The sequence below is a fragment of the Halichondria panicea genome, chromosome 14 (genome assembly GCF_963675165.1).
Source record: "Halichondria panicea chromosome 14, odHalPani1.1, whole genome shotgun sequence".
Taxonomy (NCBI): Eukaryota; Metazoa; Porifera; class Demospongiae; order Suberitida; family Halichondriidae; genus Halichondria; species Halichondria panicea.
The window spans coordinates 6,417,777-6,434,710 of record NC_087390.1 but is presented as its reverse complement, the minus strand read 5'-3'; the positions used below and the strand labels follow the sequence as shown (position 1 = coordinate 6,434,710).

Sequence of the window (16,934 nt, the reverse complement as noted above, 5' to 3'; positions counted from 1 at the left end):
AGGTGCTAATTCAGCTAAAAAAGAAGAAGGGGCGTGACGGAAGACTAGTAGCTAGTTGGATGTGACACTTGTTCTCTTGAAGCTAGCGGTGGTGAGAATGAGTGAGAGAGTAGACCTACTAGCAGTGCTATCACAGATACGATCCTCTACAACACGAGACCTTCCTGACAAACAAGTGAGTAGCTGTATCAATAGATATCTACACTTCATGTTCCCTGTCCTGTGTAGCTGTCTGAAGGTGAGGCTCTGACAGAGTTCTGCACAGCCTTCCAGAAGGAGAGATGTTTCTCAAGGCATTCGTGCAAGGCACACTTTAAACAGGTACGTGTGTACTGCAATCAACAACATGACTGTAACGATAATTATTATAGCAGGTCCGGGTTATTTTTGTATGGTGGAAATTTTTATATAATTTGAAGAGCCTCTTAAAACTACGAAATTATTCTACCGCAACGTCACTATCCAATACGAAATATTTAAATGTGTGTTCGCACAAACATTTGTATGCTTATACGATGTGTGTACTCTCGGTAGCTCCTACAAGTACTCAAGGGTCATTGCCTTGACAACGAATGGCTAGAGGGGGTGGTTATCATGGAGACAGGTCATCGTATTCTGATGACTCTGCGCTTGCTACTGCGTGATGAACTGCTACAACACTCGTTTATGAAAGGTCAAAGTCCAATACCATCTCTAGCTGCGTCCCTATCACGGGCTACACACCTTCACATCACCATGACAACCAGTGATCCCATTTCCGTGGACATACTTAAAGAACTGACAAGTACGTTGTGTGTTTGCTATTATAATCCAATCACTTTATATAATTATAATTACAGATATATTTCAGAAGATATCCCATAGCCCTCGTTACCATGACGACATCCTCTCGGCCAGTGTTCACGTCAGTTTGTGTGCCCTGTTAATGACCTCTGACCTCCCCACTCTGCACTGCACACTGTGTGCCCTCACCAACATCAGCAAACAGTAAACTCCTAGTTATAATTAGCAAAGACATGAATTTAATACCGTATCCCTAACCCCACTGTCACTATATAGGCCTGGATCATGTGAGACGTTGTGTGCCACCCACGCACTCCCACCACACACACTACTACACATCGTATCAACGTACGATATGACCTCTCGTCGCTTAGCAACAGATCTGTTATTATTGCTGAGTCAGCAGCCACTGTTTCGCACACAGTTACAAAATGTGGACGGACTCTCAATTCTTATCAGGTAAACACTGCCCCCTCCACACACACACACGCCCACACACCCTCCACACACACAGATTGTTCCATAGTTGCTCTGACGCCCACGTCCTTCATCACGCTGTGTGTGTAGTGGAGCGGCTGTGTGAGGGTAGTGAGGGGCGTGAGGCTGTGAGGGTGGGAGGGGGAATCCCCCTGTTACTAAATATACTCTCGAGGAATGACATCACACAATCCACAGACCACGAGAGTCGGGACAAGGTAACGTACAATGAGTGCTACAATATTAGTACCGTATAGCGGGAAATTTTCGTGGGGTGCAAATTTTCGCGTTTTTCGAGGGCAGAGTAGTCAACGCGAAAATTAAAACTGGGATAAACTCCCACGCACCGGTATACGCAGGTGCAAAACCTATTGGTGGGTGTGGTTTATTGGCATTGACACGAAAATTAAAACCGCGAAAATTTCTGCTGAGGGCTCTGGGAGCCAAATAGCGAAAATTTGCACCCGCGAAAATTTCCCGCTATACGGTATGTGATATAAATACTAGGCAATTTAAAGGATACAAAAACATAATTATTGCCGTTTGCATAACATTTAGTTAGTATTGTATGCGCATGAATTTCTAACTGCGGAGCTTTCCAGTGCTGTACAGACTAACAGTGTGTCCCCTCCAACTAGCACTACGGTAGCTTGCCTGTACAGACTAACAGTGTGTCCCCTCCAACTAGCACTACGGTAGCTTGCCTGTACAGACTAACAGTGTGTCCCCTCCAACTAGCACTACGGTAGCTTGCCTGTACAGACTAACAGTGTGTCCCCTCCAACTAGCACTACGGTAGCTTGCCTGTACAGACTAACTATGTTTCAATGGTCCCCTCCTTACACAGGGGCTAGTGTTACAGAGTGCTGTGTGTTCAGTGCTGACTCAGCTAGTGCTCAGTGATGCCAATGCTCAGTGTATAGTGCAAGTGAGTCCAGCTAGTCGTCACTAGTCAATACTCCTGACGACACTGACACTATCTGTACATATATTGTACTTGTAGTTGAATGGAGTCTATCTGGTCGCTATGCACATCCTACCCTTGGCAACCCCGATCACTGGAGACAAAAGACTCAAGTTTAATCTCCAGAAGCATGCTCTAAGAGCACTCAGGTACAAGGCTACAAATGAATAATGTTCGATTTCCCTAGGTCTACATAATGGTGTGCTTAGATCAGTATTTCTGGCCCAATAATTTATTTGTCTAAAAAAGCGTGGGCTATAAGTGGGCGCTTTTTCCAAATCAGGCCTGTTTTTGTAGCTATGTTTAAGAGGCCATAACTTGTATTGCGAACGTTCGATTTCTCTCCCAAATTTTAATTTTACAATAATTATGGCTGGACTGGCTCCCCTCTGTACAGGTATTTGTTCAGTATGGAGAGACATCGATCACTCTTCAAGAAGCTCTTTCCAACAAGTTTATTTGAGCTCTTCATTGACATTGGACACTACACACAAGACATTGGTGCTTACAGTCACATGGTGCACGCTGTCAACAGCCTCTCTGTAAGTGGACTAGACTACTAGGCCCTTAATAATTATGTTTGAAAGATCTTATATCGTTATTCTCTATAATACGCAGGAGGGTGATTGTGATGTCATACGAGGTAACATAAAAGCGACCAATCAGAACAAAGCACCGATTTTCACAATTGGAGGGTATGCTGTCCTAGAGTTACTAGGATCAGGAGCATTCGGGAGCGTCTACAAGGTACACCCCCTCACACCTCACACACCCTCACACACGCCCCCTCACAGGTCCACAAGCCTCACTCGGAGGGTTACCTCGCCCTCAAGGAGATACGCTGCACTCATCCCTGCCTCGGGAAGACGCTGGGAGAGCGGAGCAGTGCGATAGGTCACCTCATGACTGAAGTGAATATGGTGAGAGAGCACCTGAGACACACCAACGTGGTCAGCTATCACAAGTGCTTCCAGGAAGGTGGGCAGGCACACACCACACACACCACACACACCACACACACCACACACCACACACACACCACAGGGGGCCACTTGTACATTGTCATGCAGTACCTGGAGGGCGCCTCTCTCCTGGAGCACATTACATCACTCAAGGAGAAAGGTCAAAAGTTCACTGAGGAGCGATTGTGGCGTGTGTTCACCCAGCTCACACTTGCACTGCGCTACATTCACAAGGAGAAGAGGATCGTCCATCGTGACCTCTCCCCAGCCAACCTCATGCTAGGGGAGGGGGACAAACTGACCATCAGTGAGTATAACTGTAGCTATATGCTAGCCACCATTGGATACTGCACCCCTCTAGTTATCTTACCCTCTCCTTTTCAGCTGACTTTGGTCTGGCTAAACAGAAACAGAGAGAGCTGAGTGTACTAGAGTCAGTGGTGGGGACCATGCTCTACTGGTGGTGAGTGGGTGGCACAGCCTATGTATGTATAGCAAGCTCCCCACACACCACACACCATCCCGCCCACACCACACACCACACACCATCCCGCCCACACCACACACACACAGTCCAGAGCTGGTCCACAGTGAGCCCTACAACGAGAAGGCTGATATTTGGGCTGCTGGGTGCATACTCTACCAGATGGCTGCCCTCAATCCACCTTTCCAAGCATCCAACATGCTCGCTCTAGCCAAAAAGGTCAGACCATAAATAATGTAACTTTGACTTATTATTGCTCGTACAGATTGCAGAGGTAGATTACCCCAGTATCCATGACGACTCGTACAGCCCCCTCGTGTCAGAGGTCATTCAACGTTGTCTGACCTCTGACCCCAAAGAAAGAGCCGACAGTGTTCAGGTGTGTACGCCCAGTGTACGAGCTAGTAGGTCATGTGATCTCTACCCCCCACACTGCAGCTTGGTGGGATGCTGTCGGGAGTGTTGATGTCTCAGCTAGATCAACTATCTCTGAACTACGAGGCTCTTGAGAGGAGGCTACAAAGAGAGAAACAAAGATCTATAAAGTACGTACGAGAAATTATGATATGTGATAATTTTCAGGGCCCAAATTGCTCAAAATTTTAAGCCTGTTTTCGTAGCCATGTTTGAGAGGCCATAACTTGTGTTGGGAACGTCCGATTTCCGAAAAAATTATTTTGTTTAGTAGCACTTTGATAGGTTGACAATATGGTGTGCTTAGATCAGTAATTTATTTCGTACCCAAATAGTCCATTTTCTGAAAAAAAGCGTGGGCTATAAGTGGGCGCTTTTTCCAAATCAGGCCTGTTTTCGTAGCTATGTTTGAGAGGCCATAACTTGTGTTGCGAATGTCTGATTTCCGAAAAAATTATTTTGTTTAGTAGCACTTTGATAGGTTGACAATATGGTGTGCTTAGATCAGTAATTTATTTCAGCCCCAAATAGTCCATTTACTGAAAAAAAGCGTGGGCTATAAGTGGGCGCTTTTTCCAAATCAGGCCTGTTTTCGTAGCTATGTTTGAGAGGCCATAACTTGTGTTGCGAACGTCCGATTTCCGAACAAATTATTTTATTTAGTAGCACTTTGATAGGTTGACAATATGGTGTCCTTAGATCAGTAATTTATTTCGGCCCCAAATTGTCCATTTACTGAAAAAAAGCGTGGGCTATAATTATATAAGTGGGCGCTTTTTCCAAATCAGGCCTGTTTTCGTAGCTATGTTTGAGAGGCCATAACTTGTGTTGCGAACGTCCGATTTCCGAAAAAATTATTTTGTTTAGTAGCACTTTGATAGGTTGACAATATTGTGTGCTTAGATCAGTAATTTATTTCGGCCCCAAATTGTCCATTTACTGAAAAAAAGCGTGGGCTATAAGTGGGCGCTTTTTCCAAATCAGGCCTGTTTTCGTAGCTATGTTTGAGAGGCCATAACTTGTGTTGCGAGTGTCCGATTTCCGAAAAAATTATTTTGTTTAGTAGCACTTTGATAGGTTGACAATATGGTGTGCTTAGATCAGTAATTTATTTCGGCACCAAATTGTCCATTTACTGAAAAAAAGCGTGGGCGCTTTTTCCAAATCAGGCCTGTTTTCGTAGCTATGTTTGAGAGGCCATAACTTGTGTTGCGAATGTCCGATTTCCAAAAAAATTATTTTGTTTAGTAGCACTTTGATAGGTTGACAATATGGTGTGCTTAGATCAGTAATTTATTTTGGCACCAAATTGTCCATTTACTGAAAAAAAGCGTGAGCTATATATAAGTGGGCGCTTTTTCCAAATCAGGCCTGTTTTCGTAGCTATGTTTGAGAGGCCATAACTTGTGTTGCGAACATCCGATTTCCGAAAAAATTATTTTGTTTAGTAGCACTTTGATAGGTTGACAATATGGTGTCCTTAGATCAGTAATTTATTTCGGCCCCAAATTGTCCATTTACTGAAAAAAAGCGTGGGCTATAATTATATAAGTGGGCGCTTTTTCCAAATCAGGCCTGTTTTCGTAGCTATGTTTGAGAGGCCATAACTTGTGTTGCGAACGTCCGATTTCCGAAAAAATTATTTTGTTTAGTAGCACTTTGATAGGTTGACAATATTGTGTGCTTAGATCAGTAATTTATTTCGGCCCCAAATTGTCCATTTACTGAAAAAAAGCGTGGGCTATAAGTGGGCGCTTTTTCCAAATCAGGCCTGTTTTCGTAGCTATGTTTGAGAGGCCATAACTTGTGTTGCGAGTGTCCGATTTCCGAAAAAATTATTTTGTTTAGTAGCACTTTGATAGGTTGACAATATGGTGTGCTTAGATCAGTAATTTATTTCGGCACCAAATTGTCCATTTACTGAAAAAAAGCGTGGGCGCTTTTTCCAAATCAGGCCTGTTTTCGTAGCTATGTTTGAGAGGCCATAACTTGTGTTGCGAATGTCCGATTTCCAAAAAAATTATTTTGTTTAGTAGCACTTTGATAGGTTGACAATATGGTGTGCTTAGATCAGTAATTTATTTTGGCACCAAATTGTCCATTTACTGAAAAAAAGCGTGAGCTATATATAAGTGGGCGCTTTTTCCAAATCAGGCCTGTTTTCGTAGCTATGTTTGAGAGGCCATAACTTGTGTTGCGAACATCCGATTTCCGAAAAAATTATTTTGTTTAGTAGCACTTTGATAGGTTGACAATATGGTATGCTTAGATCAGTAATTTATTTCGGCCCCAAATTGTCCATTTACTGAAAAAAAGCGTGGGCTATAAGTGGGCGCTTTTTCCAAATCAGGCCTGTTTTCGTAGCTATGTTTGAGAGGCCATAACTTGTGTTGTGAATGTCCGATTTCTGAAAAAATTATTTTGTTTAGTAGCACTTTGATAGGTTGACAATATGGTGTGCTTAGATCAGTAATTTATTTCAGCCCCAAATTGTCCATTTACTGAAAAAAAGCGTGGGCGCTTTTTCCAAATCAGGCCTGTTTTCGTAGCTATGTTTGAGAGGCCATAACTTGTGTTGCGAATGTCCGATTTCCGAAAAAATTATTTTGTTTAGTAGCACTTTGATAGGTTGACAATATGGTGTGCTTAGATCAGTAATTTATTTTGGCACCAAATTGTCCATTTACTGAAAAAAAGCGTGGGCTATAAGTGGGCGCTTTTTCCAAATCAGGCCTGTTTTCGTAGCTATGTTTGAGAGGCCATAACTTGTGTTGCGAGTGTCCGATTTCCGAAAAAATTATTTTGTTTAGTAGCACTTTGATAGGTTGACAATATGGTGTGTGCTTAGATCAGTAATTTATTTCGGCCCCAAATTGTCCATTTACTGAAAAAAAGCGTGAGTTATATATAAGTGGGCGCTTTTTCCAAATCAGGCCTGTTTTCGTAGCTATGTTTGAGAGGCCATAACTTGTGTTGCGAACATCCGATTTCCAAAAAAATTATTTTGTTTAGTAGCACTTTGATAGGTTGACAATATGGTATCCTTAGATCAGTAATTTATTTCGGCCCCAAATTGTCCATTTACTGAAAAAAAGCGTGGGCTATAAGTGGGCGCTTTTTCCAAATCTGGCCTGTTTTCGTAGCTATGTTTGAGAGGCCATAACTTGTGTTGCGAACGTCCGATTTTCGAACAAATTATTTTATTTAGTAGCACTTTGATAGGTTGACAATATGGTGTGCTTAGACCAGTAATTTATTTTGGCCCCAAATTGTCCATTTTTTGAAAAGAAGCCGGGCTATATAATATATATAAGTGGGTGCTTTTTCCAAATCAGGCCTGTTTTCGTAGCTATGTTTGAGAGGCCATAACTTGTGTTGCGAGTGTCCGATTTCCGAAAAAATTATTTTGTTTAGTAGCACTTTGATAGGTTGACAATATGGTGTGCTTAGACCAGTTACTAACTCTCCATCGTTCCTGTAGACACATCAACAAAGCCGTGTGGAGTGAACAGAGGTATCAACAGCTCCTCTCGTCCACAGGTGGTAACTACGACAACAGCCAAACAAACGTGAGACGAAGGCTATCTTCAAGTTTTGCAAAAATTGATGCAGAAGCTATTAAAACTGGTCAAACGGGTTTGGCAAGGTACGATCGCGAGGAAAGTCCTGGAGATTGTGAAATTGACTCGCTACAGAAAAGTACAGACAGCGTGTTTCTCGAGCAGCCTGTCGCTGAGGCAACCAACTCGTCTCCTAGCAACACAAAGCCAAGCCGCATCAATCCTCTAACATCTCGAGTGCGGAGTCAATCAGCGATCGTGGGGGGCACTGTGGGGGGTGATCCCCTGTCGCTAACGAGCTACCCCCTGGGCAGACTAATGAGTGCCAGTGGATCACCTCTAGCCACCAGGCAAATGAACAGAACAGCATCAGGTAATAATGGTAGTTACTTCATATACCCACACGCCCACACACACACATACACACACACACACAGTGACCTCCACACTGAGTATCTCCCCGCGTCATGTACGACAGATCAGTGACCCTGTGACAGCACTTCTCACACACCTCCACAAGTTACTCAGCCTCACACTCCTCCCACCGCCCACACCACACACTGCCGCAAGACGTCTACTACTGGACAAATACAAAATGTCCCTTTTCGATATTTCAAGCGATTCTTCGCAACTTAAGACAGAACTACACAAGTTATCTACCGGGAGTACTGAACCTGTGATCTCATTGGTCGATTCTGGTGGGCCGTCTCGGATTGTGAGCCGTGCTCTTAGTGAGCTTTGTGATGCTTGTGATGGTGTGGAGGTGTGTGGGTGGGGAGGGGGCCCATTGACGTACGAACAGTTGCAAGCCGTCATTGAAAGTTTAGCACAAGAATATGATATCAGGACTAACACTAGCTAGTGTGTATGTGCTTCAACTGTGTGTGTGTGTGTGCTTCAACTGTGTGTGTGTGTGTGTGCTGCTTCAACTGCATGTGTGTGTGTGTGTGCTGCTTAAACTGTGTGTGTGTGTGCTACTTCAACTGTGTGTGTGTGTGCTGCTTCAACTGTGTGTGTGTGTGCTGCTTCAACTGTGTGTGTGTGTGCTGCTTCAACTGTGTGTGTGTGTGCTGCTTCAACTGTGTGTGTGTGTGTGTTGTCTGTTTTAATATAATTGTTAAGTTGCTATCATACATAATCTTATAATTAGCTTCGATCCCAGGCCGCTCTTCCTCGAAGAGAGGCCTGGTGAAGGAGGCTAACATAATCTATGGTATACAAGGTTTAATTATAGCGAGTCCACAGACCAGCCCCACCCCCCATTACTGGGAGGGGAAACCCCACCTACCCATAAGAAATTATCATATTTAAATACAATTTTCAATGAGGGCAGCATAAAAAAAGAATACACCAGTCATTCGTAATTATATGCAATCTCCCTATATACGCGTATAATCATATATAATAATCAGTCAGTCCTAAAGTTCGTCCCTAATGAAAGATGCTGGATCACTCATGAAGGTCACAAAACCATCCACATCTCTAGCTCCATTGTATGGTGAAGCTTTCTTGCCAAAGTTGAAGTACTTGATAGTGGGGTAGCCAGTCACACTGTAGAGGTCACACACTGTCTTGTACTTGGTGCAGTCCACTGCAGCTAGCACTGTCTTCTTGTCCTCAATAAAGGCCTCAGCTGCTGATATGTACTCAGGCTTGGCTTTCTTGCAGTGGCCACACCACGGGGCATAGAACATGACCAGGACATGCTTCTTCTTCTTTAGGAACGGTTTGAAATCCTCGTCAGTGAGGTGGACCACCTGCATGGTGTGTGTGTGTGTGTGTGTGTGTGTGTGTGTGTGTGTGTGTGTGTGTGTGTGCGTGTGTGTGTGTGTGGAGGGGGTGGGTGGGGAAGTAGCCATACCACTAAGTGAAAGAGCTATAGAAATGCTACTACTACTTAGATATAAATCATATTATACCAGTCCCACTACTGTCCTCACCTCATTGTCCAGTTCTGTCCAGTCCTTCTCTGGAGGTGGTGGTTCTTTGGGCTCCATCATGAACTCCACAATGTCCTCTGCCTCACGCTTATAGCCGTAGTCAAACTTGAGCTCTCCAGCACCAAAGTACTTGATGGTTGGATAACCTTTGACCTCGTATCGTTCTCCAATCTCTTTGTCTACCGTAGCATCAATGGCAGCTAGCACACCCTACACACAAGTGAGGGGGCGGTGAATCACACAAGTGTGTGGGGAGTGAGGGGGCGGTGAGTCACATGAGGGAATTAGAGCAATTATGACACTTAATATGGTACAAGGCAATTTAGGGCAGTGGTCATTTCTATGACTGTACAAGACATGCAATGGCTTCCACTCAGTCTCAACAAACAACACAACAACCCACACAACAGATTAGTGGGAAACTTACCTCCACTCCTTGTTCCCTCATGGCCACGGAGGCCTCGGCATACTTTGGTTTAATGGCCTTACAATGACCACACCACGGAGCATAGAACATGACCAACACTGACGGATGGGAGGAGATGAAACTGTCAAAGTTCGAGGTGTTCAAGTGCTCCACATTTGGTTCTGTTTGGCTCCACGGGACCTCTTCTTCTGCTTCCTCTGGTTCAGTGGAGGCTTGTGGGTCTTTGAGCCACTCCAATATTCCCTCAGCATCGCGCCCACCAGAATAGTCAAACCTGACACGTGTATGTGTGTGTGTGTGTGTGTGTGTGTGTGTGTGCGTGTGTGGGGGGTTAAGATATGGGTGTCGAGCTTCTTAACAATGAGTGCGTTACAAGCAGACAGATATATTAGAGAGATGGGCTGCCATTATAGTACAATGGAGATCAAAGGAAGAAAACATGTTCTGAAGGCCAAGCACCAGTCTCTGTATCACAGCTAGTGGGGAAGCGTGCTATTGTAAGCTACAACTCACTTTCTCTGTCCATTCTCAAAATAGAGGATTGTCGGGAATCCGGTAATATTCAATTCTTGTCGTAAACTGTACGCATCCGGCTTGTCCACGTCCATCCCTGCCAGCACGTATTGACCTTTGACCTCATCAGCGGCTGTCGCAAACTCAGGCTTCATACGTTTGCAATGGCCGCACCACGGAGCATAGAACATGGCTAGAACTGGTTTCTTCTCCTTCCTCATCAATTGCTCAAAGTCCTTAGAGCTAGTGAGATGCCTCACGTTATCAGCCGTGGGGTCTTCAGACCAGGGAGGGTCTGCACTAGGGTCCTCCATGAAAGAATAGAGCGATTTCTCTTGCAGTAGTCGATCGTAATCTTTGTTGAAGGAGCCATCTTTGTAGTGTTTCAGAGCAAATGGATTGGGTTTAACTTTGAGGTTCTTGCACAGTTTCTTGCTGTCTTTGCTGGAGCAGTCAACGTACACTAGCGTTCCTTTGCCGCGAATTCGATCGGCTACTTTGTCGAAAGTTGGTAGGAAATCGGCCACCGGCTTGTCACTGCTAGTGAACAACACGAGGATATTGGTGTGCGTTTTGAGCAGTTTCTTCCATTCCTTTTGATCTGAGACAGAGAGAGTAGCTTTGGTCTGTTTGGAGTATGCTAGGGGGAGCAGCAGTGCTAGCACGAGGACCAACAATGCCTTCATTGTGTGAGGAGGTGTGGAGATTGGAGGGGCCTCTGCATAACATGGTGGCTGTGAGATACACTTAGTCCAGTACTGTATTATCTCACCTCAGAAGAAGCGCTGCAGTTGATGTCGCTTGATGGCTTGTGATTTTGTAAGCTAGCTTGGCTGCGGAACAAAAGAGCGTGTGTATTGTACAGAATGTATAGGTAATGGTCGTTCCTCAGAATGAACAAAGACGACATTTACCTACCAACAGCAATGGAGGACCTGAAGGGAAAAGCTCTCACAGGTAATCTATAGCACTGCTATTATTATATTACCTCCTCACCTCTCAGTGCTTGGACCAGTGACCCCTGGTGACCTTGGCCACACCCTCCCACACGAGCACATTCTAGTAAATGGGTCACCCTTCGCCACCGAGCCACATTCCATCAGGGGTCTACCTATCACCATGGAAACACTCGGACAAATCAGATATTACCCGTAAAATAATAAGTCCAAAAGTTATAAAGTTATAAAGTCATTCTCATTTTCCGAGTAAAACTCCACAATATTAAATTCACTCCCTCCCCCACACACGTACACACACACACACACAGATACAGCGTAATGGCTAACCTAAAGTTGGATATTCCTGAAGAGTTGACCTCTGAACTCCGTCTATTCAAGAGTGCCGGGGGCGGGTGTGTGTGTGATGTCACAGTAACTGGGATAAGGTGCATAACTATGTATGCTTAATTTCTGTATAAATAGATGAACCCTCGGCAAAGATATTTGAGTTGTATGCCCATGTCCTAATCCCTACCACCCACCCACACACACACACACACACACACAGGTGTCAGCCAGGTCCGGAACTACTGCCTCAGATATCCAGGGAGTCCGGGGTTCATATAATCACTGGCACTGGTTACTATGTCAACAGCTTCCTACCTGACTACGCCAAGAGCCTATCCTCCAATCAGATGGCTGAACAGATGTACAGTGAGATCGTGGGCGGGTGTGAGGGGGGTGTGAGGTGTGGAGTGATCGGAGAGATCGGTTGTTCCTATCCGCTCATCAATTCAGAGAAGACTGCTCTACAAGCTGCGGCCATGGTACAAACTAGGACAGGTGAGGACTAGTATGTGTATAGTGTACCTCTCAATAGATTATAAAATTAATACTAGACTACTACTTTAGATAGTTGCTACGTAAGTGATAGCATTTTCATGTACAGTTGATAAGTATAAACCCTCATTGACCAATGAGATTGCTGGATTCCATGCTCCTAGGAACTAAGTAACCATCTCTTTAATTAGGTGCCCCTCTGATTGTCCATCCTGGTCGCCATGGTGATGCCCCTGCCGAGATTGCCTCCATCCTAGAGTCCCACGGAGGTGACCTCTCACGCACTGTCATGTCACATCTGGATAGAACTTTCAATGATGATCAAAGCTTGTTGAAGTTTGCACGAATGGGCTGTCTCTTAGAGTATGATCTGTTTGGTATTGAGTGCTCACATTATCAGGTAAGTGGAGTCACATCTGGCATTAAGTATATTTGTGTTGAGACTGAAAATGCCAACCTTCAGCTGGTTGGAACTTATAAAGCATAATTATAGATAGAAGCTTTTTAGTAAACTATGGCAACTTAAGAAGGCCATTTTCAATGCAACTTTAGTTATGAATGTCTCTCCCACTGCACCAGCTGAGCTCGGCTGCGGATATGCCCAGTGATGCTCAGAGGATACAGAGGATTAAGGTTCTCATTGATAACGGCTTTGCAGATAAGATCCTGATATCACATGACATCCACACCAAAGTCAGATTGGTCAGTTTATGTCTAGCGTGCATGTTATATGATGACATCATTATTATGTATACGTTCAGTGATCTGCCAGAATATTGCAGTGGTAGCAATCCTCAATCTCCAGTTCTCCACACAATTTGCCTCTTTTTATATTTTTGTCTACTACCGACCAGTAATTATATAGATGTAGATTAATAGACGCAATTATTATCTCATTGTAGGCTCGTTATGGAGGTCACGGCTATTCTCACATTGTGGAGCACATCATGCCTAAGATGGTGTCCAGGGGAATCCCCCAGGAGGTGGTCTCAGCTATAACAAAGGACAACCCTCAGAAATGGCTAACTTTTGTTTAGTTACTAATTGATTTTTGCTAATTATGCCTCGAGGCGTAGCCGCACGAGGGATACGGTAAAGCTGTGTGTCTGTCTGTGTGTGTGTGTGTGTGTATTCCAGCTATAACTGCTCAACGGTTGCAATGTAACGAAAACTAACAGCTTCTATAGGCTTCTAGCCACGTTCTCTTGGATTTTGATTCGTGGATTAGCAAACTAAAGCTTCTTTCTCGAGTTATGGCTAGTTTGACTCACATTGAAGGCTGTTGCAGTCTCTTCAGAATCTTTCATAGCATCATCTGTCCGCACAAACTTTCTATTCAACATATGAGTTAGCCTTGCACTAAAGCGCTAGCTTTTTGTTAGCTACAATACTCAGAAAATATCTGTTAAAACAGCTAGCTAGCAGTAGCCATTTTGTGAAATTGATCTCTTTGGACACACCCTTTAATTATTCCTGTGGATGTAATGCGCATGCGCGCTCATTCCCCACGTGTGAGAAAATAATATCCCAAGATCCTCCTGGCAGAATCATCTTTGTCTTGAGGGCCTGGTATATAAACCACAAAACACTACCATATAACAATATAGATAACAATATGCATGTACACAGGTCTTTTCTTCTTAGATATTATATACACTGAACTACAGATCCTGGAAGAATCAATTTTCTTCTTTCTTGAGATCCTGGTAAGCCACATAATACAACAATAGATGCATGTAAATAAGTCTTTTCTTCTCAGTGACTTTATATAGATAAGCTAACTTTAATACTAATATAACACTCTAATACTTTTAAGCGAAAGCAAAAACATGGCGAGAGGCATTAGCACAGCGCCAGCTTGAACACTAGTTAATTTTGGTGTTGAAATTTATAATCAATTTTTGAATATAAATTTTCTCTCATTACGATAAAGTGTTTCTCAGTGATAATAATTACGATAACGCTATTATTCTATTATTACATGTACAACTAACCAGCTGACACAAGTTAGAGTCCCTAAGACATTGGGCAATCATTATTTATAAACTGCTATATAGGAATATAGGCACAGTCCCCAAGCCAAGGTCTTGTGACTATTTCAACTTCTTATTTCAACTTGTGTATATTTCAACTTCTTATTTCAACTTCTTATTCAACTTGTGTATTTCAACTTGTGTATTTCTAACTTCATTTCCTTCATATTTCAAGTCTTCCAATACATTCATGGCTGCATACGAAATAGGCAAATGCAGGCAGTTACACACAGACCTGAACACACTATACAAAGGTGAGGCAGTACAACACAAGAGTTAACATTATTACAAGTAAAGGGTCGAATATATTTCCACTTAAAAACAGTGTCATAGTGGGTCATCAGTAGTAGCTGTCACGCCCACCTGTGTGTGTGTGTGTGTGTGTGTGAGGACCGATAATTGCCTGACAAAATACAGCACACACACACATATATACACTATAACATAACGTACCGCCTCCTCTGCCATAGCGATCGTCTCCACCCCTGGACCCCCTGCTGTGGTAATCATCACCTCCCCTGCTGTGATAGTCACTGGACCCCCTGCTGTGATAGTCATTGGACCTCCTGCCATAACGATCATCACCCCCCCTGCTGCTGCCATGGCGATCACTGGACCCCCTGCTGTGACTGTCATTTTCAGGGGAGGACCTAGTCGGACGTCCCATGTACACTCCGGGGGTGGGTGTGTGTGGGCGTTTGGTGATAGAGAAATCCACTCGTATCCTGCGTCCATCCATCTCCAGGCCGTTGCAACCCTCCTTGGCCTGTGTGGGGGGACAGTGGGTGTGGTTAGGGGTGTGGCTTATAGCTAACTTACATCCATAGCGTCGTCAGAGTCAGCAAAATAGATAAAAGAGAACCCACGAGAGCGTCCCGTCTGTGTGTGTGTGAGGGGAGGGAGTTATACATGTAAGCAAGGCTGTTGAAGCACCCACACACACACACCCACACACTGCACTGACACTTGTATACCATTAGACGCACTCACTGTACCTGGTGATCGTAGACGACCTGAACTCGTTCTATTGGACCATATCTGTCAAACATTTCCTTGAGTTCCTTCTCCCCAGTGTAGAGGCTCAGTCCAAACACACCCAGCACTCGAGAGGGGTTGGGGTTGAACTGTGTGTGTGTGTGTGTGTGTGTGTGTGTGTGTGTGTGTGTGTGTGTGTGTGTGTGTGTGTGTGTGTGTGTGGGGGGGGGGGGGGGGAGTATGAGGATGATCAACTTAATTATGCATGACTGCATGCTATTGCAATCTGAAAGCCCTACATGTACTGAATACAAGGACAAACCGATACAGCAATCAGCTACCCCCCTCCCCACCAGTCCTACTCACCCTGTTTCCCTGGTGCCTCTTCCTCTCTGACATCGGTGAACGGGATTTATAGCGACCACGATTGCCCCTCCTATCACGAGGGGACATACTCCTAGAGCGAGACCGGGACCGACTATAAGAGCGTCTCCTATAGTGATGTCCTCGACTCCTGTATGCAACAAATGATCCGTATAACATAACATCGCTGATCTAAGCACTACCAAAGAGCTGCACTTTTTAGAGTTGAAATTGAACGTTGGCAACACAAGTTATGGCCTCTCAAACATAGCTACGAAAACTACCTAACCCTGATTTAGAAAAAAAACACCCACTTATAGCCCACACTTTTTTTTCAGAAAATGGACGATTTGTACAAGAAAGCAATTGCTGGTCTACATGCACCATTTAATAGAGCTATCAAAGAACAACAAAATACATGTTTTAGATTTGAAATTGGACGTTCCTAACACAAGTTATGGCCTCTCAAAGTTAGCCAGTTATAGTACACGCACACATAATAATGTTACCTTGGTGGTGGCGAGCGTGATATTGATCGAGATGATGACGCACGTCGTCCTCGGCGACGGGAGGGGGAGGGGCTAGATTGCCGTCTACGTGGGGGGCTCTCAGGAGATACGGACCTATGTGGGGGGTAAGATTATGGATGGGGTGTAAGGGAATTTATTATTAATAGAGTATTAGACATCTTACCGTGAGCTTTGACTGGGGGATGGTGACCTGCATGTAGTACATACACACAAAGGTCACCTCTGGTAACATGCACACACATAGTAACAAGCTTACCTCTCATACACAGCCTCAGGGCTCTAGTGAGTGGGTGGAAGCATGTATGAAATAAATAAGCGCTTATTCTATGCTCTATATTATACTAGCCTTACCTTGTCTCGCGACATTTTGTCGTCTCTTGGCAAACCAGTTGAACTATGATATAAATGGCGGCCGCTTGATTTGCAGCTTCTTGGCTTTCACTTTCAGAAGGTTAAAGGTCATTACAGAAAGCCATGTGTTTTTTGCTTGCTAGGAAAAGATCGTCAAGTATGTATAGGGCTCTGACAAAATTTTATCATTCAGAAAAATAGTCATAAAATTGGTTCAGAGATACTTTAACTTGAATTCCGTGGATCCAATGTCAATATTTTTTATGATTTTCTGAAAAATATAGTTCAAATGGTGTCATCAAAAATCATATTTGAGAGATAAAAGTATTTGCCAATTTGGCGATACCATGGATAATAGCCCATGGTCCAAGGCCGAAAAA

At 44.0% G+C, this 16,934-nt stretch overlaps 4 protein-coding genes across 7 annotated transcripts; 2 read left to right on the top strand and 2 right to left on the bottom strand.

Annotated features, from left to right (window-relative positions):
• Window positions 1-14: 14 nt before the first annotated feature.
• On the top strand, window positions 15-8,851 carry LOC135348165 (serine/threonine-protein kinase Nek10-like). Its single transcript, XM_064546349.1, has 18 exons — window positions 15-175; window positions 229-321; window positions 535-784; window positions 840-987; window positions 1,060-1,242; window positions 1,298-1,478; window positions 2,108-2,188; window positions 2,264-2,373; window positions 2,622-2,766; window positions 2,843-2,971; window positions 3,019-3,202; window positions 3,269-3,493; window positions 3,571-3,649; window positions 3,760-3,889; window positions 3,936-4,049; window positions 4,109-4,215; window positions 7,566-8,017; window positions 8,082-8,851. The coding sequence occupies exons 1-18, from the start codon at window positions 98-100 to the stop codon at window positions 8,504-8,506; spliced, it is 3,114 nt and encodes a 1,037-aa protein (XP_064402419.1). The 5' UTR covers window positions 15-97; the 3' UTR covers window positions 8,507-8,851.
• Window positions 8,852-8,942: 91 nt separating this feature from the next.
• On the bottom strand, window positions 8,943-11,439 carry LOC135348182 (protein disulfide-isomerase A5-like). Its single transcript, XM_064546373.1, has 5 exons — window positions 11,297-11,439; window positions 10,525-11,242; window positions 10,012-10,285; window positions 9,585-9,794; window positions 8,943-9,401 (listed from the first exon to the last, which is right to left on the bottom strand). The coding sequence occupies exons 2-5, from the start codon at window positions 11,208-11,210 to the stop codon at window positions 9,063-9,065; spliced, it is 1,509 nt and encodes a 502-aa protein (XP_064402443.1). The 5' UTR covers window positions 11,211-11,242; window positions 11,297-11,439; the 3' UTR covers window positions 8,943-9,062.
• LOC135348193 (phosphotriesterase-related protein-like) lies at window positions 11,371-13,453 on the top strand. Its single transcript, XM_064546388.1, has 7 exons — window positions 11,371-11,481; window positions 11,528-11,675; window positions 11,792-11,908; window positions 12,031-12,305; window positions 12,494-12,702; window positions 12,882-13,004; window positions 13,205-13,453. The coding sequence occupies exons 1-7, from the start codon at window positions 11,418-11,420 to the stop codon at window positions 13,337-13,339; spliced, it is 1,071 nt and encodes a 356-aa protein (XP_064402458.1). The 5' UTR covers window positions 11,371-11,417; the 3' UTR covers window positions 13,340-13,453.
• A 1,050-nt stretch (window positions 13,454-14,503) lies between these two features.
• On the bottom strand, window positions 14,504-16,696 carry LOC135348199 (transformer-2 protein homolog beta-like). Of its 4 annotated transcripts, XR_010398669.1 has the most exons (11): window positions 16,555-16,691; window positions 16,460-16,482; window positions 16,367-16,393; window positions 16,183-16,296; window positions 15,677-15,824; window positions 15,331-15,459; window positions 15,155-15,214; window positions 14,886-15,101; window positions 14,789-14,837; window positions 14,625-14,698; window positions 14,504-14,529 (listed from the first exon to the last, which is right to left on the bottom strand). XR_010398669.1 is itself a non-coding variant. In XM_064546408.1 (10 exons), exons 1-10 carry the CDS (start codon window positions 16,567-16,569, stop codon window positions 14,676-14,678), a joined length of 804 nt encoding a protein of 267 aa, XP_064402478.1. In that variant the 5' UTR covers window positions 16,570-16,691; the 3' UTR covers window positions 14,504-14,675. The 4 variants fall into 4 exon arrangements, 2 of the variants coding, with proteins under 2 accessions (XP_064402478.1, XP_064402477.1); XR_010398668.1 differs by having other exon boundaries at window positions 14,789-15,101; XM_064546408.1 differs by having other exon boundaries at window positions 14,504-14,698.
• Window positions 16,697-16,934: the final 238 nt, after the last annotated feature.